Source organism: Scyliorhinus torazame, chromosome 22, assembly GCF_047496885.1.
Source record: "Scyliorhinus torazame isolate Kashiwa2021f chromosome 22, sScyTor2.1, whole genome shotgun sequence".
Classification (NCBI taxonomy): domain Eukaryota; kingdom Metazoa; phylum Chordata; class Chondrichthyes; order Carcharhiniformes; family Scyliorhinidae; genus Scyliorhinus; species Scyliorhinus torazame.
Genome location: NC_092728.1, coordinates 21,835,673 through 21,858,909, shown reverse-complemented (window position 1 = coordinate 21,858,909; position 23,237 = coordinate 21,835,673). Strand labels below are relative to the sequence as shown.

General features: G+C 55.0%; 1 protein-coding gene across 1 annotated transcript; it reads right to left on the bottom strand.

Annotated features, from left to right (window-relative positions):
* Nucleotides 1-1,571: 1,571 nt before the first annotated feature.
* On the bottom strand, nt 1,572-19,004 carry LOC140398956 (structural maintenance of chromosomes protein 1A-like). The gene is made up of 9 exons (XM_072487956.1): nt 18,863-19,004; nt 17,966-18,119; nt 15,694-15,804; nt 13,936-14,092; nt 9,441-9,595; nt 8,912-9,063; nt 7,909-7,978; nt 5,405-5,515; nt 1,572-3,003 (listed from the first exon to the last, which is right to left on the bottom strand). The coding sequence occupies exons 1-9, from the start codon at nt 18,991-18,993 to the stop codon at nt 2,923-2,925; spliced, it is 1,122 nt and encodes a 373-aa protein (XP_072344057.1). The 5' UTR covers nt 18,994-19,004; the 3' UTR covers nt 1,572-2,922.
* Between the last annotated feature and the right edge of the window lie 4,233 nt (nt 19,005-23,237).

Below are 23,237 nucleotides of genomic sequence, written 5' to 3'. Positions count from 1 at the left end.
CTAAAAGGAACCACCATCTGAAGCAAAGCCTCATCTTTTGACTTTCATCCGTATCATTTTTGCAGAGTTGCTGTTGGGGGAACTGGACACACATGGGTCTTCAGCTCCAGCTGAATTGGCAATGTAGACACCCTGAAGACGGAGAGGACAAGGCAAGCAGTAAGAACTTTGTTCACCCTCCCGGCTAAGCTACAACACAGGACTACATGCTTGCCAATCAGTGGAAGCAGCAAGCGCCAGACGGAGCCTCCTGCAACCAACTGATCAGATTAAAGTTCTGCGGTCTTGTCACTGCCCATTGTGAACAGCGGGGCAGGGGGGGGGGGGGGGCGGCGGACACTGTCGACCCTCAACCCACTGACAACATCCTGGACCCAGCCATGTAAATACTACAGAGGTCAGAGGCTGGGGATCCACCTTCAACATCCACTCCCTCCACCCATCAGCGCACAGCAGCAGCCGTGTGTACCGCTGCTGAATCTCGCCACGGCTCCTTCGACAAGCGCCACACCAACCCGCCACCTCTACCCCCCTGGAAGGGCAACGGCAGCAGGTTCACGGGGAACCCCCCCCCGTTCCTACATATCCCCGTTTCTTCACTGTCACGGTGTGAAATTCCTGTGTGCTTACAGCACAGACCGAGCAGGTAAGAGAAAAAAAATTCTGCATAACCAGTTCCAGCACTTGCACATCAGCAGTAGCAGCGTGCCCTGTGGCATGAGCTGGGCGGCGGGTTGACAATCGGCAGATTCTTCTCAGCCTCCTCCGAACCCTCCCCTCTTCCAGCCCCCAACCCCTGCAAAAAACCCTCTCCAGCCCATCCCTCTTTCATGGGCTGTTGCCTCACGACCCGCTCCGGATCCAGGCTCCCCTGCCATGTACCCAAACCCACTCGCAAACGGAGCAACGCCTAGATCGAGTGGACGTGGAGAGGACGTTTCCACTGGTAGGAGAAGCTAGAACCCGAGGGCACCGCCTCAGACTGAAGGGACGGTCCTTTAAAACAGAGATGAGGAGGAATTTCTTCAGCCAGAGGGTGGTGAATCTGGGGAACTCTTTGCCGCTGAAGGCTGTGGAGGCCACATCACTGAGTGTCTTTAAGACAGAGACAGATAGGTTCATGATTAATAAGGGAATCAGGGGTTATGGGGAGAAGGCAGGAGAATGGGGATGAGAAAATATCCGCCATGATTGAATGACGGAGCAGACTCGATGGGCCGAGTGGCCTAAATCTGCTCCTATGTCTTATGGACCCTCAAAACCCCCGGTTCCGCCCTTGCTGAGTTGTGATCAAACCCCACACTCCTCGTCCACACCCCCTCCCTTGATTGGACAGTAACTGGGCAAGTCCTGGCCTCCTGCTGGCAGAAGCGAGTGGAGGAGAGGGTACCGGCGCCGAATCAGGGCGGCCGGCAGAAGAGGCCGGGGGAAACAGAGCGCAGGCCTAGGGGCAGGCCAGGACATCGGACGGCAGCCTCTCCCTCCCCACCCTCTCCCGAATAGCCAACTGGCTGAGGATAATGCAGCCCTGAAGACACACTGAACAAGGCCCACACGTCACAACGCAACCGTTAAATCAATAAAACCCGTTTCTCTTTATTATTAGGAGAGATATATTCAGTGATTTATCACAAAGCCGGGAAACAAAGTCTTACACGATTCTCTCTATGAGAAAGTAATTTCTGTCCACTACTACAAAAGGTTTAAACATTTAAAAACAAAGTTACAACCACCCGGGCGCATAGAATTATTAACTCAATCAGGCCATGATCTTATAGCACGCTACATATCAAATATCGTAAAAAGCACAGACCCCTCCTATCATTTAGATATTAGCGGTGTTGGCGGGGTTTCAGTCCATGGTCATTGAAGCTGCATCTTACTCATTGCAAAGCTGCGCCGTTCCAAGATATACCCCAACCCCACCCCCACCCTCCCGTGATGGGAGAGGGCATCGTTAAGCTTGGTGCAGGATAGAAGCAGTACTAAAAGATGCTCCGCCTCCAGCCAACCCCAGTAACAGATTACCCCGTTGACCCCTGGCCCTGGGGCACTCGCCATTAAGGGAACACTGCACAATGCGACGAGAAGACTTGTCTACAGCTTGGGGGAGGGGTTTGCACGAAAGTGGCCCAACAAATGCTTCCAGAATCCTTGCAAGGAACGGACATTCGATCTTTGCCCATCTTGCATCCAAGGCTCGACGCCCGCCTGGACGACCCGCGTAGCGTCTCCGCTCTTCGGGACCCCAAAACCCTTCCACTCCCTCAGGTTTCTGTAACCCCCCCCCCCCCCCGCATCTGATTCGTGTGAGATATTTCACTCGAGTCGCAGAATCTCAGGCACACACCCTCCTCCCCACCCCCATTGGATTCCGTGCTCCTGCAGGGGCAAAGCTTCACGTCAGGCGTAGCCTCTTCAAACACCAATCCAGGCAGGCAAGCGAGCTGGATGACTGCGAGTGTGGGAGAGCAGCAGGCCGTATTCACGGGGACCCCGCCTGTGCTCGCGTTAGAATAAACAGAGCAGTCAGCCATGGTGGGGACAATTGTAGGAACCCACCCCACCCCCTCCCCGGCTCACAGTTAAAACAAATAATAGGCATTCCTCAAACAGGGAGCAGGATTGCGCACATTTTTCCCAAATAGCGGCAAGAGGATGTTTGACTCTCCTGCTGGAGTGGGCTGGCGTGGGGAAGGTGAGAGGGGGGGGTGGGGGAGCGGGGAGGTGAGACGCCACTAGTCAAAACTTAATTGGGCGCTTGGGACCGTGAGCCGCTGCTGCTGCCAACACTGCGGTCAAGGGAGCTACCGATTTGAAGGGTGGATTAAACATGGACACGGACACACACACGCACACTCTCTCCCTCTGCCAGACGTATGAGGTACTGCGCGCACCGACTGCCGCACCCCCCCCCCCGGGTTACTCGTTGGGCGATGGGCCGGCCTCGGGGAACCCAGTCAGGTCGAAGGTCAGCACTTTGCTGATGACACAGTCCCCTTGCTGGAAGAGAAGAGACAGAAAAAAAAATGTTAGATAAAACAGTCGGGGGGGGGGGGAGGGGGGAAGGAGCCATTTCTCACCTGATGCTCAAAGGGTCACATTTATTGTGACATCCCTACCGTCGGGCTCTGTTAAAATCACCCAGAGGGGCCACAAGTGGAGATGGTAGAGGGGGAATCGAAAAATCCCCCCCACCCCCAGGGCCCGCAGGCGACTAACAGCCCCCCTTCCTCTTACCTCTGCCCTGTTCCAGGGCACAAAACCGCTTTTTTGGGGGGGGGGGGGGGGGGGGGGGGGGTTGGTATCAGCTGTTTAGGACCGAGCGGAGGGGAAATTTCTTCACTTGGATCTTCGGAATTCCTGAAACCAGGGGGGAGGTCAGCTCAGTCGCTGAGAATACAGAGCTCCAGGGTCCCAGGTTCGATTCCCGGCTTGGGGTCACTGTCTGTGCGGAGTACGCACATTGGCCCCGTGTCTGTGTGGGTTTCCTCCGGGTGCTCCGGTTTCCTCCCACGGGCCCCGAAAGACATGCTTGTTAGGTGAATTGGACATTCTGAATTCTCCCTCTGTGTACCCGAACAGACGTCGGAATGTGGCGACTAGGGGTTTTCCACAGTAACTTCATTGCCGTGTTAATGTAAGCCTACTTGCGACAATAAAGATTATTATTAAAGATCGGTGCCAATAAGATTTCATGGGCGCCTAAGGGAAGTCAGCCATCACCTTATTGAATGGCAAAATGTGGGGGCCCCCACCTCGCTCTCAGATTATACAAGACTCCGACACAATGAAGAACATCAGCAACTGAGCTTGGAGTTTAGTTTACCTTCAATTTGTCTTGGCCCCAAACTCGCCAACCCCCAATGGTGAGGGGAAAACAGGTCGATGAGTGAAAATACATTGATAGAAACAGAAATGGGGTGAAGGTGAAGGAGAGAGCTCACAGTCGGAAGTTGTCCAACTCAAATGTTAAGGCCGGAAGGCTGTTCCTCCGGTTTGCTCCCCCCGTCCCCCACTCACCAGCTTAGGTTGCCCGGCGCTGAAACAAGGGTTGGGCCACAGCCGGGCATTGGGCCTCAACTCCGCGAGCTGCACCGCAGGAAGGGCGCCGAGGCCTTGGGGAGGATGCGCGCAGAAACCATTTCCAAGGATGGTCCCAAGGAAGGGGGAGTGTCGGCTCACAGGGAGGGGCAGGAGAGGCTGGGACAGTCCCTCCTTTAAGGGCAGAGAAGGCGGGTGGGAAGATTTAACGTTGAGGATTTCACAATCAGAAAATGTTTTGAGGGAGCAAGTAAGGAGAAACGTTACTCCGCTGGCAGGAGAGCCGCAAACCGGAGGGACGAAAGTGTCAGAGAGAGACGGAGAGAGAGATTTTTTCAAAAGAGAGTGTTACAATCTGGAACGCACTTGTCAGAAGAACAGCTGAAAGGCAACTTCTTTTTTTAAAATACATTTTAGAGAAGGGGCAATTTAGCATGGTCAATTCACCTACCCTGCACATCTTTGGGTTGTGGGGGTGAGCCCCATGCAGACACTTGGAGAATATGCAAACTCCACATGGACAGTGCCCCGGGGTGGGATTGAACCTGGGTCCTTGGCGCTGTGAGGCAGCAGTGCTAACCACTGCGCCACCCTGCCGCCCCAGAAAGACTACTGCTAAAGGAGAATAGGACGAATGCTTGAAAAAACAGAAATTGTTGAGGCAGCGGGGGAATCAAATCTTGCTGGAGACAGACGTGCCACCAACGCACTCCAAAGACCAGAGAACCATCGAACCCCGAAGTGCAGAATGAGGCCATTGCGCCCATCAAGTCTGCACCGACCCCCTGAAAGAACACTCCACCGAGGCACGCTCCCTGGCCTGACCCTCGTACACCCACCAAACCTACGGGTCAGTTTTATCACGGCCGATCCGCCTAACCTGCACACCTTTGGACTGTGGGAGGAAACCCACGCAGACACGGGGAAAACGTGCAGACCCCACACAGACAGTCATCCAAGGCCGGAATCGAACCAGGTTGCCTGATAATGTGAGGCAGCAGTGCTAACCACCATGTTGCCCGTAAAACTCACCAGGACAAACACACGAACACCAAATTTCAAACAATTGCAACACCGCCGACTACAGGGAGGTGGGGGGTGGATTATTTGGTTGTCCAGTCGTCTCGGATTGTTGGAGGTGCCGTCATGAGATAAACAACAAAGAACGTTTGGCTGTCAGCGCTCCTGGATAATTTTTTTTAAAGGGCTGGAACATATTCCCTTTGTTTGCAGAGCACGGTAGTATGTTAGGGGAAGGGGAGGACAATTTGCCACAAGTTGAGCTAAATAAATTCCCACATCAAGCGTTTTGGGTTACGTTCCTATAGGGCGAGTGGCAAAGCCTCGAGCTAGCACATACCTCGGGGTAGACTCCGATGAGAGCGTCGGCCTTGGTATAGAATTCCTCTTTGAGGGAAATGACCACAGCCTGGAAGTTCGACACCGATTGCTCCTTGATGTAGTTTGCCACCTGAAACCAGACAAACAGCTGAAAACCTATTCTCCCAAATCCTACCATAAACTTCCACTAATCCTCACACTATCCACATTTGAGGGGCAAGGAAACGCTACTTACTGGGAGCGGAATAGCAATTTGATAAAACATGCCTCCCAGGGTGAGTGAGAGGCAATTTCAAGTTAGAGTGTCAACAGCGCGAGAGAGGACAGAGAGAGTGTCAACAGCACGAGAGAGGACAGAGAGAGTGTCAACAGCACAAGAGAGGACAGAGAGATTGTTAACAGCACAAGAGAGGACAGAGAGAGTGTCAACAGTGCGAGAGGGGACAGAGAGTGTCAACAGCGCGAGAGGACAGAGAGTGTCAACAGCACAAGACAGGACAGAGAGTGTCAACAGCGCGAGAGGACAGAGTGTCAACAGCACGAGAGAGGACAGAGAGAGTGTCAACAGCGCGAGAGGACAGAGAGAGTGTCAAAAGTGCGAGAGGACAGAGAGAGTGTCAACAGCACGAGAGGACAGAGAGTGTCAACAGCGCGAGAGGACAGAGAGAGTGTCAACAGCACGAGAGGGGACAGAGAGAGTGTCAACAGTGCGAGAGAGGACAGAGAGAGTGTCAACAGCACGAGAGAGGACAGAGAGAGTGTCAACAGCACAAGAGAGGACAGAGAGATTGTTAACAGCACAAGAGAGGACAGAGAGAGTGTCAACAGCGCGAGAGGGGACAGAGAGTGTCAACAGCGCGAGAGGACAGAGTGTCAACAGCACGAGACAGGACAGAGAGTGTCAACAGCGCGAGAGGACAGAGTGTCAACAGCACGAGAGAGGACAGAGAGAGTGTCAACAGCGCGAGAGGACAGAGAGAGTGTCAACAGTGCGAGAGGACAGAGAGTGTGTCAACAGCACGAGAGGACAGAGAGTGTCAACAGCGCGAGAGGACAGAGAGAGTGTCAACAGCACGAGAGGGGACAGAGAGAGTGTCAACAGCACGAGAGGGGACAGAGAGAGTGTCAACAGCACGAGAGAGGACAGAGAGTGTCAACAGCGCGAGAGGACAGAGAGATTGTCAACAGCACGAGAGGACAGAGAGAGTCAACAGCACGAGAGGACAGAGAGAGTCAACAGCACAAGAGAGGACAGAGAGTGTCAACAGCACAAGAGAGGACAGAGAGAGTGTCAACAGCGCGAGAGGACAGAGAGTGTCAACAGCACGAGAGGACAGAGAGTGTCAACAGCACGAGAGAGGACAGAGAGAGTGTCAACAGAGCGAGAGGACAGAGTCTCAACAGTGCGAGAGAGAGTGTCAACAGCACGAGAGAGGACAGAGAGATTGTCAACAGCACGAGAGAGGACAGAGAGAGTGTCAACAGCGCGAGAGAGGACAGAGAGAGTGTCAACAGCGCGAGAGAGGACAGAGAGTGTCAACAGCGCGAGAGAGGACAGAGAGAGTGTCAACAGCGCGAGAGGACAGAGAGAGAGTCAACAGTTCGAGTGGACAGAGTGTGTCAACAGTGCGAGAGGGGACAGAGGGAGTGTCAACAGCACGAGAGAGGACAGAGAGTGTCAACAGCGCGAGATTGGACAGAGAGTGTCAACAGCGCGAGAGAGGACAGAGAGATTGTCAACAGCGCGAGAGGGGACAGAGAGTGTCAACAGCGCGAGAGAGGACAGGGAGTCAACAGCACGAGAGAGGACAGAGAGTGTCAACAGTGCGAGAGGACAAAGGGAGTGTCAGAGAGTGAGAGGGGATTGAAATGAAAATCGCTTATTGTCACAAGTAGGCTTCCAATGAAGTTACTGTGAAAAGCCCCTAGTCGCCACATTCCGGCACCTGTTCGGGGAGGCTGGTATGGGAATTGAACCATGCTGCTGGCCTGCCTTGGTCTGGTTTAAAAGCCAGCGATTTAGCCCTGTGTTAAACCAGCCCCGGAGTGTCAGAGTGTGAGAGGGGATTGAGAGTGTCAGAGTGTAAGAGGGGATTCAGTGTCAGAGTGTGAGAGGGGATTGAGAGTGTCAGAGGGGATTCAGTGTCAGAGTGTGAGAGGGGATTGAGAGTGTCAGAGTGTGAGAGGGGATTGAGAGTGTCAAGAGTGTGAGAGGGGATTGAGAGTGTCAAGAGTGTGAGAGGGGATTGAGAGTGTCAAGAGTGTGAGAGGGGATTCAGTGTCATAGTGTGAGAGGGGATTGAGTGTGTCAGAGTGTGAGGGGGGATTGAGAGTGTCAGAGTATGAGTGGGGATTCAGAGTGTCAGAGTGTGAGAGTGGATTCAGTATGTCACAGTGCGAGTGGCGATTGAGAGTATCAGAGTACCTACTATGATAAAGAGTTGGGAGACACACACACAAACCCTCATGCACCTTTGGATGTTGAGCGTGGACCCTGTACAAAATCAGAATGCAAGAACCCACCTTCCCAATGTTTGTATTGTCGAGGGCAGCATCAATCTCGTCCAGAACAAAGAATGGAGCTGGTTTATAGCTGGAGAAAGATGATAAGGTGATGGTTAGCTGCAGGTTACTATTATTATCCCGAGGCCCTTTGCACGTTCGAGCAAGATGGAAAGATCACAGAAACCAGAGGTTGGAAATTTGAGCCCCGAGTGCAGTGAACATTTCAGCGGGAATGTGTAGGGAGATATTGAGAAACGCAGAGAAATTAGTCAACCTTCAGCTGAAAGGGGCTGAATGGACCTCCTTCTGTTCGTATGTAACATACTCGAGGGGAGGTTGAATGGGCTTCCTCCTGTTCCTGAGTAACAGGTTCGAGAGGGGTTGAATGGGCCTCCTCCTGTTCCTGAGTAACAGGTTCGAGGGGCGCTGAATTGGCCTCCTCCTGTTCCTGAGTAACAGGCTCGAGAGGGGGGCTGAATGGGCCTCCTCCTGTTCCTGAGTAACAGGCTCGAGAGGGGGGCTGAATGGGCCTCCTCCTATTCCTGAGTAACAGGCTTGAGAGGTGCGGAATGGGCCACCTCCTGTTCCTGAGTAACAGGTTTGAGAGGCACTCAATTGGCCTGCTCCTGTTCCTGTGTAACAGGCTCGAGAGGGGCTGAATGGGCCTCTTCCTGTTTCTGTGTAACAGGCTCGAGAGGGGCTGAATGGGCCTCCCCCTGCTCCTGTGTAAAAGGCTCTAGGGGGAGTGGGGGGCTGAATGGGCCTCCTCCTGTCCATCAAGTATGCCACAGATTAGCGCGAGGCTATCAAACTGGTACAGGTCATTGGCCTGTCACTCTCAAATTTACGAACAATATTTCTCTCCCATCAATTTGAGCCAGTGAGGAGGGGCGGGGGGTGCTGCTCGAGGCAACTGTCGAGGATAAAAGCCAAGTGCACCCCCTTGCCAATTCACTAGCCACAGCGCCATACACCGCTTCAGGGAGGTCATGGTATATTCAAAAACAACCTACTTCCCTACCTGTGGATAGCAAACAACAGAGCCAAAGCTGCGACTGTCTTCTCCCCTCCGGACAAGTTATCCATGGGCCGGAACCTCTTCCCCGGAGCTACGCAGTTGTAGTTGATTCCATCCAGGTATGGTTCTTCTGGATTTTCGGGGCCCAGGAAGGCCTGGAGTGAGTAGGACATGGCCACAGATGAATATATATATATATATATATATATATACACACACACACACACACACTCGCGCAGGCCCACACACAGTCATGCCCACCCACAGGCGTACACACACGCGCACCCACACTTTTGGTTGGGGATCTGGAAAATCACCTCCCCTCCGGCCAGCACGGGAAGACCCGGCAAGGGGCAGAAGCTGACTTCCGCCAAGCAGGCTGTGGCCACCTCAAGACGACAGCTCCACAATCCAGGTTGGCAGTCTTCAGTGCCAATGCCAATAGCGACGCACTGACGGAAACCCTCTGGTTTACTGCTGGAGGGAGGAGCCAGGTTCAGGCCCAGATCCCCGCAGTGGGCTCTGCTCTTACCTGCGCGCTGCTGTTCCGCGAAAGAGCCTTGTAAATCTCATCGATGTTGGTGGCCACGGCCTCGAAGCAGGCGTTGAAACGGTCGAAGCGCTCCTTCTTGGTTTGTTCGAACGCTTGTTTGGCCTTTTTGGCTCGCTTTCTTGCAGCCTCGAACTCTGACCGACAGGAGGTGGAGGAAGGTTAGAAACAGTCACCAAAAAAAAGGCAAAAAAGAAATAACGTTACAATTTTAACCTCGTCGCCAGGCGGATGTTATTATTTATTTATTCCTCCACTGAAGGATACCAGTGAACCAAATAGGATTTTACAACAATAGACTTGCGATGCAGATGTCACTGGCTCAGATGAAGGGTCAGCTGATCTATGGATTTTGGGAAGTTTCTGACGAATGATGACCTCACCCCAGAACATAAACACTGTGTCGCTCCACAGATGCTGCCTGGCCGGTTGAGTTATTCCCAGAATAATTTCTCCACCTGCCTTTTTCTCATTCTCTCACTCGCAGCCACCTGCTGTTGATGACTCAAGGGTTAGCGTACCTCAGAAGAGAGAAGATTTGGGGGGGGGGGGGGGGGGGGGCTGGTGATCTGAAGGAGGGCTCTTAGAGGCTACCAAATGGTGGGCATAGAGGAAATGTTCCTTCGTTCTTGCCCCAGGAATCTCACTTCGCTCCGCCAGGCCCTCCCCTGTTGTTGGGGCTGCCCGAGATTTGGTTGGAAGCCATGCTCCCAATCTAACTTATCCACCTTTTTCCCCTCAATTCAGGGATGACACGGCAGCACAGCGGTTAGCACTGCTGCCTCACAGCGCCAGGAACTCGGGTTCGATTCCAAGCTCGGGTGACCGTCTCCGTGGGTTTCCTCGGTGTGCTCCGGTTTCCTCCCACAGTCCAAAGATGTGCAGATTAGGTGGATCGGTCATGCTAACTTGCCCCTTAATGTCCGATCGTTTGGTGGGGATAAAGGGCTGGAGCGGGAATTGACCTAGGTGCTCTTTCGAAGGGTTAGCGCACTGTATGGTTTCTAATTAATTTTTACAGGGAATGGGCTTCACTGGCTAGGCTGACATTTGTTGCCCGTCCCTAATTGCCTATTGGAAGGTGGTGGAATCACCATCTTGAACTGCTGCAGTCCCAGTGTGGTTTAGGTACACCCACAACACTGTTAGAGAGGGAGTTCCAGGATTTTGACCGAGTGACAGTGAAGGAATGGCCGATATATTTCTAAGTCAGGCTGGTGAGTGACTTGGAGACAAACTTCCAGGTGGTGGGGTTCCCCTGTATGCAGCTGGGGGGGAAAGAGAGAGAGAGAGAGAGAGAGGAGGCACGTGATTCCGGGCATCACGGTGCGCTGTGGCTGGCTCTTAACTGCCCCCTCTTCAATGTCTCTCACCAGACACCCAAGGGGCAATTAGGGATAGGGCAACAAATTCTCTCCCCACTGCTGTTCGCGCTGGCTATAGAGCCGCTGGCTATTGCTCTGAGAGCTTCAAGGGACTGGAAAGGGCTGGTCCGGGGGGGAATGGAACATAAATCGTTATACGCGGATGACCTGCTGTTATACGTGTCGGACCCAATGGCGGGGATGGACGGCATCATGGAAACCCGGAGGGAATTTGGCTGGTTTTCAGGATATAAATTGAACATGGCTAAGAGCGAGATGTTCGTAATTCAGGCACGGGGGCAGGAGAGTTGCCGTTCAGGCTGGTAGGAGAAAGCTTTAGATACTTGGGGATACAGGTGGCACTGGACTGGGGCAGGCTGCATAAGCTCAACCTGTCCCGATTGGTGGAACGAGTGAGGGAGGAGGTGCGGAGTCGTGACGCGCTCCCGCTGTCACTCGCGGGGAGGGTGCAGACTGTTAAGATGACGATTCTCCTGAGATTCTGGTTCATAGTTCAGTGTCTCCCCATTTTCATCCCAAGGTCCTTCTTTAAGAGGCTGAATAAAATTATCCTGGGATTTGTCTGGGCAGGGAAGTCCCCGCGGGTGAGGAATGTGATGCTCGAAAGGAACAGAGGGGCGGGGGGGCTGGCGATGCCGAACTTTAGCAACTACTACTGGGCGGCCAACATAGCGATGATAAGGAAATGGATAGTGGGCATGGGTCGGTTTGGGAGTGGGTGGAGGCTGTTTCGGAGGGGGCTAGGGTAGTGTAGACGTAACCCAATAACCGCTCCTAACCTTTTTGGGACACTAAGGGCAATTTATCATGGCCAATCCACCTAACCTGCACATCTTTGGACTGTATGAGGAAACCAGAGCACCCGGAGGAAACCCACGCACACACGGGGAGAACGTGCAGACTCTGCACAGACAGTGACCCTGCAGGGAATCAAATCTGGGACCCTGGCGCTGTGAAGCCACAGCGCTATCCACTATGCTACCGAGCTGCCCACAGGGATTAAGACATATTCTTGGCCTTCCCGGAAGTCATGGGAAAGCAGGTCTTCACTGTCCTCAATTCACAGGTGCCAGACAGTAAGGGAACAAAGGGAACCGGCGCCGGGAATGTCTCGGCCTTTTGGGGGGGGGGGGATCTCGCCTTTTCATGGAGGAAGCAGGAAAAGCTATCTCAGCCAGTTACTGTCCAGAGGCCAGTGCCTGAAGAGAGACCTATAGACTTTGTCTATAGGCTGGGTTGCAACAGAGGAACAAGAGTCGGCCACTCAGCCCATCGATGTCCAAAGATATGCAGGTTAGGTGGATTGGCCATGCTAAAGTTGCCCCTCAAGTGTGCAGGAAAGTGCAGGTTCAGTGGGGTTATGGTTAGTGCGTGGGTGAGGGGGATAGTCCGGCAGAGTGGACCTGGTCACGGGGTTCTTTCAGAGGGTTGGTGAGACTCAATGCGTTGAATGACCTCCTTCTGCACTGCAGGAATTCTATGAATTCAGCCTGTTGTGCTGCATCTGGCAGACCTTTTAAGTGATGAACAGATGCTCGAATCAGGTTGAGATAGAGAAAGCAAGCACAGACACAAATTAAAATTGTATGAGGCTATCTGGGTATGATTCAGCTGCTGAAACCCTCAAGCATTTCTTCGCAACCTCAAAACGTAACCATTCCAATGCAAGTCTTGGGCGGTCTCCAATGCTCTCTGTAAAAAACGGAGGTCACCAAAAACATTGCTGCCCACCATCCTCACTCACACCAAGTTCTCTTCAAATGTCGACCACCTTCTCGCCCCAGAAAACACAACTCTCTCAGCACGGACCATCCCAGTGCGGTGCTCCCTCAGCACTGACCCTCCGACAGTGCGGTGCTCCCTTAGCACTTACCCTACCACAGTGCTGCGCTCCCTCAGCATGCACCCTCCCACAGTGCAGTGCTCCCTCAGTACGGACCCTCCCACAGTGTGGCGCCCCCTCAGTACTGACCCACTGACAGTGCTGCGCTCCCTCAGTACGGACCCTCCCACAGTGTGGCGCTCCCTCAGCACTGACCCTCCGACAGTGCGGCGCTCCCTCAGCACTGACCCTCCGACAGTGCTGCGCTCCCTCAGTACGGACCCTCCCACAGTGTGGCGCTCCCTCAGCACTGACCCTCCGACAGTGCGGCGCTCCCTCAGCACTGACCCTCCGACAGTGCTGCGCTCCCTCAATACGGACCCTCCCACAGTGTGGCGCTCCCTCAGCACTGACCCTCCGACAGTGCTGCGCTTAGCACGGACCCTCCCACAGTGCTGCGCTCACTCAGCACTGACCCTCCAACAGTGCGGCGTTCCCTTAGTACAGACTCCCGCACAGTACGACGCTCCCTCAGCACTTACCATCCCACAGTGCGGTGCTCCCTTAGCACTGACCATACCACAGTGCGGCGCTCCCTTAGCACTGACCATACCACAGTGCGGCGCTCCCTCAGCACGCACCCTCCCACAGTGCGGTGCTCTCTCAGCACTGACCCACTGACAGTGCGGCGCTCCCGCAGCACTGACCCTCTCATAGTACGGTGCTCTCTCAGCACTGACCCTCCCACAGTGCAGTGCTCTCTTAAGCAATGACCCACTGACAGTGCGGCGCTCCCTCAGTACTGACCCACTGACAGTGCGGCGCTCCCTCAGCACTGACCCTCACAATGCAGTGCTCCCTTAGCACGGGCCCTCCCACAGTGCGGCGCTCCCACAGTGCGGCGCTCCCACAGTACGGCGCTCCCTCAGCATTGACCCTCCATAGCACGGCGCTCCCTCAGTACGGACCCTCCCACAGTGCGGTGCTCACTCAGCACTGACCCTCCCACAGTGCGGCGCTCCCGCAGCACTGACCCTCCAACAGTGCGGCGCTCCCTCAGCACTGACCCTCCGACAGTGCGGCGCTCCCTCAGCACTGATCCCCCCAGTGCGGTGCTCCCTCAGCACTGATTCCCCCCCAGTGTGGTGCTTCCTCAGCACGGACCCTCCCACATTGGGATGATTGGGACCCACTTAGCCACAGCTGGCTCCATAGTGACTGTTGAACTGACACACATGAACTTTGCTGCATGCCCGCGACTCAGGCTCACCTTCTGAGGTTTCCTGAAATTTATCCCGCACACTGTCCAGCTTTTCCATGGCCTTCATGTTAGGGGCAGCAATCCGCTGCAAGATGTTTTGGTGCTCTGTTACCTTCTGCTGCAGGCCATTTAATTCGATCTTGACCTCTTCGTCTGATAATGCATCCTGTATGGGCAGAACATCAGGGCAGAGTGAAACCTTCCCTTCTTAGTTTTAAAACGCGAGTCTTCACCTCCTTTCCTCCACTCTGAATTCAACCGACGTTTCTAAAACCGCACGGACGGCCACAGAGGACCTCAATCAGCTGTGCCAGCCTGTTTATCACTGGCGAACACAAATTGCTTCCTCTGCATTGGGGAGGCCAAACGCTGACTGGGTGACCGCCTGGCGGATAACCTTCACTCCGTCCACGAGAATAACCCCCGACCTTCAGGTCGATTGCCCATTTCAGCTCAGTACCTTTCTCTCGTGCCCACATGTCCGTCCTTGGCCTGCTGTAAGGATCCAGTGAAGCCCGACTGGAGGAACACCTCCCCCACCGATGAGGCACATTACGGCCTCATAGACTCGACAGAGTTCAACAATTTCAGACTGTGAACTTTCCTCCCTCACTTGACCGCCCCCCCCACCGCTGCTTTTCAGTTCCCTTGGCCAGCCCAAGCACAAACCTCCTCTCCCTTCTCCCACAGCCACCTGACCCTTGTCGCTCAGTTTTTCTCCCACTCAGCACTAATCTTTGCTCCCTTATGAACACATTCTGCGATCTTACCGTTTGCCGCTACTAGCGATCTTCAGTCCCTAACCATTAACACCCGCTTTTGTCCTTATGTTCGTGACATCTTTGTCAATCTCTCGTTGGCTCCGACCCATCACTGACTTTCCATTCTGCCAACCCCCACCACCATATAATACTCATATTTCTACCTCTTCAGTTCTGCACATGGGTCATCGATCCTCAAAACAACACTGATTCGCTCTCCACAGGTGCTGCCAGACCTGCTGACTTCATCCAGCATTTTCTATTTTTATTTCAGATTTCCCGGGTCCGCTGTAATCGGTTTCCATTCCACGTTATGCGTCACCATATATGGCAATTGGCAGGTGTTTGGGAGGTGGGTATGGGGCTGGGGTGGGTATGTGGTACGCTAAGCGACCGCTTCCTCTGGCTGGAGGTTCTAAAACCAGAAGCCGTGGCCCTGGGTGGGGGTGGGATCAGCAATTTCGCTCCGAGATGAGCGGGAAGGCTGGCTCCTGGGACAGCGTAGGAGACGGGAGGAGGTTGTCTTGTGTGGAAAGGTTGACCGGACTGGAGTTTTGAAGAATGGGAGGTGATCACACACTTCCCAGTCAGGATGGAGAGTGGCTCGGAGGGGGAAACCTACAGGCGGTGGGGTTCCCATGCATCCGTTGCCCTTCTAGGTGGTAGCAGTGGTTGGTTTGGATGGTCCTGCCCAAGGACCTTGGGTGAGTTCAGGAGAAACCGTCTTTCCCCAGAGAGTAACGAGGATGTGGAATTCGCTCACACAGGGAGTGGGTTGATGTGAATAGCGTGGATGCATTTGAGGGAGGCTAGATAAGCCTGAGGGAGAGAGGAACAGAGATTTATAAGCTGCTGGGAGAGCAACGAGGGTGGCAGTGGGGGGGAAATGCAACAAAAGTTGGAGAAGGTGTGTGTGGAACATAATCATTGGTTTGGACTACTTCAATGGTCCACTTCTGCGGTGTAACATTGCAGTCGCATCTCTCACACTGGCAATCGATCGTACCTGCAGGTCCTCGTTCAGCTCGCTGTAGTCAATCTCAATCATTGCCTCCTTTGCGCACACGTTCGAGGCCCTCTGGGAATTGCTGCCCGTCTCCTCGGACTGTGAACCGCCCTAAGAGGGAGAAGTCAGCAAATCATCAACTCAACCAATATGTGGTAAGTGGGGAGGCGGTGGCGAGGGGCCATGTGTAAGTGTGCGCGCGGCGCGCTCGCTCGCGGGAGAGTGCTAGGGACATTCGGAAAACAGAGAGAGTCAACAAGGAGAAGAGGAGATGAGGCAGAACGCACACAAATAAAATAAATAAGAGGACCAAGTACTGTGGGGTGAAGGAGAGTACGCAGTGGAGTTCCAGGTTGGTTGGGAGTCAGTGATAGGATAGAGATGCAGTAATGTCCCAGGGCTGAGATTCTCAGCCTCCAACAACATCTTCCTTTGTGCTAGGAGACGCGATGGGCGGAATGACCTCCTTCTGCACTCTGTGATTCTATGACCCCAATAGTGGAGTACCTTTACCCCTGATTCCCACTCACTGAGGAAGTAACTCAGAAACTGCAGCTCCGTGAGAAGATTGGGGGAGCTGGGACCTTCGAGTGAAAGGAAGGTTGACAGGAAATATGATCTTTTCAAAATCACGAGGTGGGGGAGAGGGAAAATTGGCGGGAAGATCGGGAACGGGGAGTACACACGCATTGGAGAAAGGAGCGATGGGGACACGAGGAGAAACCTCTACACACAGCGAGTGGTTAGGATTTGGAAGGTGCTGCCTGAGTGTGTGAAGGAGGCAGATTCAATCAAGGGGGGGGAAATCGGATCAATATCTGAAAAGGAAGAATGGGCCGGAATACGGGAAGTCAGAAGAGCGCAGCGCTACGTGCGCTGCTCATTCGGAGAGCCGGTGACACGACGGGCCAAAAGGCCTCCTTCCATCCAGCGAGTCTGCCACTTGAATTGTTTTTGGGGCTATTCAGCGCCACAGTCAAACGCTGCGGAGGTGTTGGGGCCAGCTACTCTAACCACACTTCTGAAATCCTGTGCTTTCGAGTGCAAGCAGGCCACTTTAGCTTTCATTGGCACGGCATGTGGGAGACACCCTACTCCTGCTCCGACTCTCACGTTCCTGCCCTCCTGGCAGATACCGGACCAGGTCCATTCATGAGCTCTCGATCCCGGTGAGCGAACAAATACCCTGGCGACACCCAGGTGGAGGCAGGACACACCGGTGAGGAGAGGGGAGCTGGTGATCACTAAACTCTGCCCCAAGCACGCGTTTTGAATCTTTTCCAGCACATTTTACTTAAGGAGTGGATTTACTCACGTCGGAGACAATTCGGAGAATGTTCACTGGGTCAATTCCCAGGACGAAGGGGGTTTGTCTGATGAGGAAACGGCTGAGCAGGTCGGGGAAGAACGAGGGGTGATCTTGTTGAAACACATTTGATTCTATGGGGGGGGGAGGGGGGGGGGGGGGGGGGGGGAAGGGGGAGTTGGAGAAGTTGGATGCTGAATGTTTCCCCCCCTCATGGGGGGGAATCTAGAACTGGGAGGTCCCCCATTGAAGTTTGAGAGGTGGAATTTCACCTCTCTTGGTGAGGCTTTGGAGCGGGGGGGGGTTGTCGGGAGAATTACCTACCTCCCAGACAGCAGTGGAGGCTGTGGTTCATTGAATATATTCAAGGCTGAGTTGGACAGATTCCCGATCGACGAGGGGGTCGAGGGTTGTGGGGGTGGGGAGCAGACAGGAAAGTGGAGTTGAGGCCCCGATCAGATCAAGCACAATCTTATAAAATGGGAGCAGAACCCGAGGGGCCGAATGGCCTCCCCCACCAGCTAACTCACGCCCTCACAGAGTGGAAGCAGAGACATAGCTGGGGCGCGGGGGTGCAGGGGAGGGTGGGACGGGGAATGAAAGTGGTCAAGGAGACTTTGGCCAGAATTTCCTGGCCGGGTTCCCGCCAGCAGCGTGGGGTGACTTGAATGGGAATTCCCGTTGACAAGCGGTGGGAGCAGAGGGTCCCGCCACCGGAGGTCGGCGCACTGCCTCCCAGCGCCGGGAAATATGGGGCTGGGAGCCCGGAGATTACCACCCCTTTGAAGAACCACCACATGGACTGGGAACATGAACTGTCCCTTTCTCTCTCTCCACGGCGGCTGCCAGACCTGCTGATTTATTCCAGCGCTCTCCACTATTTTGTTTTCGTTAAATATGGAGATTTTGTGCTTTTATTCAAACAAGACAATAGCTGCCCGGCTGGCACCAGCCGAGGCACATCACCTCCTCCTGACTGATATCCTCCATACTGCCCTGGCGTAGGGGCAGCTTGATGTCCTGCATTTTGCAGCTCTGCAGCAAGTTGTGCCGGTCACTCCGCTTCTGCTCCAGTTTGGTCTCGATGGCGGTCACCTCCTTCTGCAGCTGCGTCATCTCCCTGCCAGTCGGGAGGGGAGGGGGGGAAAGAGAGAAAGAAAGGTGGGGGTTAATGATGAGAAGCGCTGGAAGGTATCCCTGTGCCAACCCCTCACCTGACCGGGTCAAAATCCAGCCACACACACTCATCTCCCCCCTCCCGCCAGTGAATCTGCACAGGTGAGCTATTTGACTGTGGAAGCCTGAACATTCCAGTGTTTTGTCGGGAGGTGGAGTCGCTGCGCACAGGTTGGAGTTCCACAACCCTCCTACCCCGACACTTACACGTTCCCCACCCCCAGGGGCACAGAAACAATTCACTCCGCATCCCCATGGGTAGATCCCCCCCCCCCCCCCCCCCCCCCCCCGCCCCCCCCCGCCCCCCCAACGTCCCTCTGCTTGGTCTCTGCTGATCTACACCTCAAATCCATTGTCCCGCATTTTCTCCCTGCCCCTCAAATCCCCTTAATCCCCAGAGGAAAAACCCAGTAATCTCCATCTTGGGACAGATTTCCAATGTACCCCCGGGGGGGGGGGGCAAAAAAGGGCACCAGTCCGGGGCTCGGGGTGCACACAGCAGGGGGTTAGGATACAGATCATCCACAATCTCAGCTTAATGGAGGAACAGGCACGGCAGAGGGGATCGGAATGGCCTCCTCCCGTCCCCATGTGCCAGAGGCAAGGCGGACACGGGCCCTTCCCACTTCAACAGCCGCCCTTCGGCCAGACAAACCCACCCACTGCCCCTCAACCCTCCGTACTGACTTGTTGGCCCCTCCGAGTTTCTTGCGGATGTCTTCCATCTCGTGGTTCTTGTCGTTGACCTCGGACTTCTTGGTGAGGTGCTGGTTCTTCAAGTCCTGCAGTTGGGCCATGGTCTCATCGATGATCTTCATGTGTCGGTGCTCCTCCTGCCAATAGAGTGAGTGTGAGACCCAGCGAGTCAGAGAGAAAGTGGTGGTGGTGTTGGCAGTTGGGGGTGGGAAAAGAGACGGCGAGAGGTGGTCAGAGAGACGGCGAGAGGTGGTCAGAGAGAGGGAGGGTGAGAGATGGTGGAGCGAGAGAGGTGGCGCGAGAGAGGTGGCGCGAGAGAGGGTGGCGCGAGAGAGGTGGCGCGAGAGAGAGGGTGGCGCGAGAGAGGTGGCGCGAGAGAGGTGGCGCGAGAGAGTGGCGCGAGAGAGGTGGCGCGAGAGAGGTGGCGAGAGAGAGGTGGCGGAGAGAGAGGTGGCGAGAGAGAGGTGGCGAGAGAGAGGTGGCGAGAGAGAGGTGGCGAGAGAGAGGTGGCGAGAGAGAGGTGGCGAGAGAGAGGTGGCGAGAGAGAGGTGGCGAGGAGAGAGGTGGGCGAGAGAGAGGTGGCGAGAGAGAGGTGGCGAGAGAGAGGTGGCGAGAGAGAGGTGGCGAGAGAGAGGTGGCGAGAGAGAGGTGGCGAGAGAGAGGTGGCGAGAGAGAGAGAGGTGGCGAGAGAGAGGTGGCGAGAGAGGAGGAGAGAGGTGGCGAGAGAGAGGTGGCGAGAGAGAGGTGGCGAGAGAGAGGTGGCGAGAGAGAGAGGTGGCGAGAGAGAGGTGGCGAGAGAGAGGTGGCGAGAGAGAGGTGGCGAGAGAGAGGTGGCGAGAGAGAGTGGTGGCGAGAGAGAGGTGGCGAGAGAGAGGTGGCGAGAGAGAGGTGGCGAGAGAGAGGTGGCGAGAGAGAGGTGGCAGAGAGAGAGGTGGCGAGAGAGAGAGGTGGCGAGAGAGAGGTGGCGAGAGAGAGAGGTGGCGAGAGAGAGGTGGCGAGAGAGAGGGCGAGAGAGAGAGGGCGAGAGAGAGGGCGAGAGGGTTAGGGGGGGGGGAACGAGAGACGGCGAGGGTGGCGAGAAAGAGAGGGCGAGAGAGAGAAAGAGGGCGAGAGAGAGAAAGAGAGGGCGAGAGAGAGAAAGAGAGGGCGAGAGAGAGGAAAGAGAGGGCGAGGAGAGAGAGAAAGAGAGGGCGAGAGAGAGAAAGAGAGGGCGAGAGAGAGAAAGAGAGGGCGAGAGAGAGAGAAGAGAGGGCGAGAGAGAGAAAGAGAGGGCGAGAGAGAGAAAGAGAGGGCGAGAGAGAGAAAGAGAGGGCGGAGAGAGAAAGAGAGGGCGACAGAGAGAAAGAGAGGGCGACAGAGAGAAAGAGAGGGCGACAGAGAGAAAGAGAGGGCGACAGAGAGAAGAGAGGGCGACAGAGAGAAAGAGAGGGCGACAGAGAGAAAGAGAGGGCGACAGAGAGAAAGAGAGGGCGACAGAGAGAAAGAGAGGGCGACAGAGAGAAAGAGAGGGCGACAGAGAGAAAGAGAGGGCGACAGAGAGAAAGAGAGGGCGACAGAGAGAAAGAGAGGGCGACACAGAGAGAAAGAGAGGGCGACAGAGAGAAAGAGAGGGCGACAGAGAGAAGAGAGGGCGACAGAGAGAAAGAGAGGGCGACAGAGAGAAAGTGGTGGTGGTGTTGGCGGTGGGAAAAAAGAGAGAGGGCGAGAGAGGGGGAGAGAGAGGGGGCGAGAGAGAGGGCGAGAGAGAGGGCGAGAGAGAGGGCGAGAGAGAGGGCGAGAGAGAGGGCGAGAGAGAGGCGCAGAGGGGTTAGGGAGGGGACGAGAGACGGCGAGGTGGTGGGCGAGAGAGAGAGGGCGAGAGAGAGAAAGAGAGGGCGAGAGAGAGAAGAGGGCGAGAGAGAAAGAGAGGGCGAGAGAGAAAGAAGAGGGCAGAGAGAGAAAGAGAGGGCGAGAGAGAAAGAGAGGGCGAGAGAGAGAAGAGGGCGAGAGAGAGAAAGAGGGCGAGAGAGAGAAAGAGGGCGAGAGAGAGAAAGAGGGCGAGAGAGAGAGAGGGCGAGAGAGAGAAAGAGAGGGCGAGAGAGAGAAAGAGAGGGCGAGAGAGAGAAAGAGAGGGCGAGAGAGAGGAAAGAGAGGGCGAGGAGAGAGAAAGAGAGGGCGAGAGAGAGAAAGAGAGGGGCGAGAGAGAGAAAGAGAGGGCGAGAGAGAGAGAAGAGAGGGCGAGAGAGAGAAGAAGAGGGCGGAGAGAGAGAAAGAGAGGGCGACAGAGAGAAAGAGAGGGCGACAGAGAGAAAGAGAGGGCGACAGAGAGAAAGAGAGGGCGACAGAGAGAAAGAGAGGGCGACAGAGAGAAAGAGGAGGGCGACAGAGAGAAAGAGGAGGGCGACAGAGAGAAAGAGAGGGCGAAGAGAGAAAGAGAGGCGAGAGAGAAAGAGAGGGCGAGAGAGAAAGAGAGGGCGAGAGAGAGAAAGAGAGGGCGAGAGAGAGAGAAGAGAGGGCGAGAGAGAGAAAGAGAGGGCGAGAGAGAGAAAGAGAGGGCGAGAGAGAGAAAGAGAGGGCGAGAGAGAGAAAGAGAGGGCGAGAGAGAGAAGAGAGGGCGACAGAGAGAAAGAGAGGGCGAGAGAGAGAAAGAGAGGGCGAGAGAGAGAAAGAGAGGGCGGAGAGAGAGAAAGAGAGGGCGAGAGAGAGAAGAGAGGGCGAGAGAGAAAGAGAGGCGAGAGAGAGAGGCGAGAGAGAGAGGGCGAGAGAGAGAAAGAGAGGGCGAGAGAGAGAAGAGAGGGCGAGAGAGAGAAAGAGAGGGCGAGAGAGAGAAAGAGAGGGCGAGAGAGAGAAAGACGAGGGCGAGAGAGAGAAAGAGGGCGAGAGAGAGAAAGAGAGGGCGAGAGAGAGAAAGAGAGGGCGAGAGAGAGAAAGAGAGGGCGAGAGAGAGAGAAAGAGAGGGCGAGAGAGAGAAAGAGAGGGCGAGAGAGAGAAAGAGAGGGCGAGAGAGAGAAAGAGAGGGCGAGAGAGAGAAAGAGAGGGCAAGAGGAGAGAAAGAGAGGGCAGAGAGAGAAAGAGAGGGCGAGAGAGAGAAAGAGAGGGCGAAGAGAGAGAAAGAGAGGGCGAGAGAGAGAAAGAGAGGGCGAGAGAGAGAAAGAGAGGGCGAGAGAGAGAAAGAGAGGGCGAGAGAGGAGAAAGAGAGGGCGAGAGAGAAAGAGAGGGCGAGAGAGAGAAAGAGAGGGCGAGAGAGAGAAAGAGAGGGCGAGAGAGAGAAAGAGAGGGCGAGAGAGAGAAAGAGAGGGCGAGAGAGAGAAAGAGAGGGCGAGAGGAGAGGGAAAGAGAGGGCGAGAGAGAGAAAGAGAGGGCGAGAGAGAAAAGAGAGGGCGAGAGAGAGAAAGAGAGGGCGAGAGAGAGAGAAAGAGAGGGCGAGAGAGAGAAAGAGAGGGCGAGAGAGAGAAAGAGAGGGCGACAGAGAGAAGAGAGGGCGACAGAGAGAAAGAGAGGGCGACAGAGAAAAAGAGGAGGGCGACAGAGAGAAGAAAGAGAGGGCGAGAGAGAGAAAGAGAGGGCGAGAGAGAGAAAGAGAGGGCGAGAGAGAGAGAAGAGAGGGCGAAGAGAGAGAAAGAGAGGGCGACAGAGAGAAAGAGAGGGCGACAGAGAGAAAAGAGAGGGCGACAGAGAGAAAGAGAGGGCGACAGAGAAAAGAGAGGGCGACAGAGAAAAGAGAGGGCGACAGAGAGAAAGAGAGGGCGACAGAGAAAAAGAGAGGGCGACAGAGAGAAGAAGAGAGGGCGACAGAGAGAAGAAAGAGAGGGCGAGAGAGAGAGAAGAGAGGGGCGAGAGAGAGAAAGAGGAGGGCGAGAGAGAGAAAGAGAGGGCGAGAGAGAGAAAGAGAGGGCGACAGAGAGAAAGAGAGGGCGACAGAGAGAAAGAGAGGGCGACAGAGAGGGCGACAGAGAGAAAGAGAGGGCGACAGAGAGAAAGAGAGGGCGACAGAGAGAAAGAGGAGGGCGACAGAGAGAAAGAGAGGGCGACAGAGAGAAAGAGAGGGCGACAGAGAGAAAGAGAGGGCGACAGAGAGAAAGGAGAGGGCGACAGAGAGAAAGAGAGGGCGACAGAGAGAAAGAGAGGGCGACAGAGAGAAAGAGAGGGCGACAGAGAGAAAGAGAGGGCGACAGAGAGAAAGAGAGGGCGACAGAGAGAAAGAGAGGGCGACAGAGAGAAAGAGAGGGCGACAGAGAGAAAGAGAGGGCGACAGAGAGAAAGAGAGGGCGACAGAGAGAAAGAGAGGGCGACAGAGAGAAAGAGAGGGCGACAGAGAGAAAGAGAGGGCGACAGAGAGAAAGAGAGGGCGACAGAGAGAAAGAGAGGGCGGACAGAGAGAAAGAGA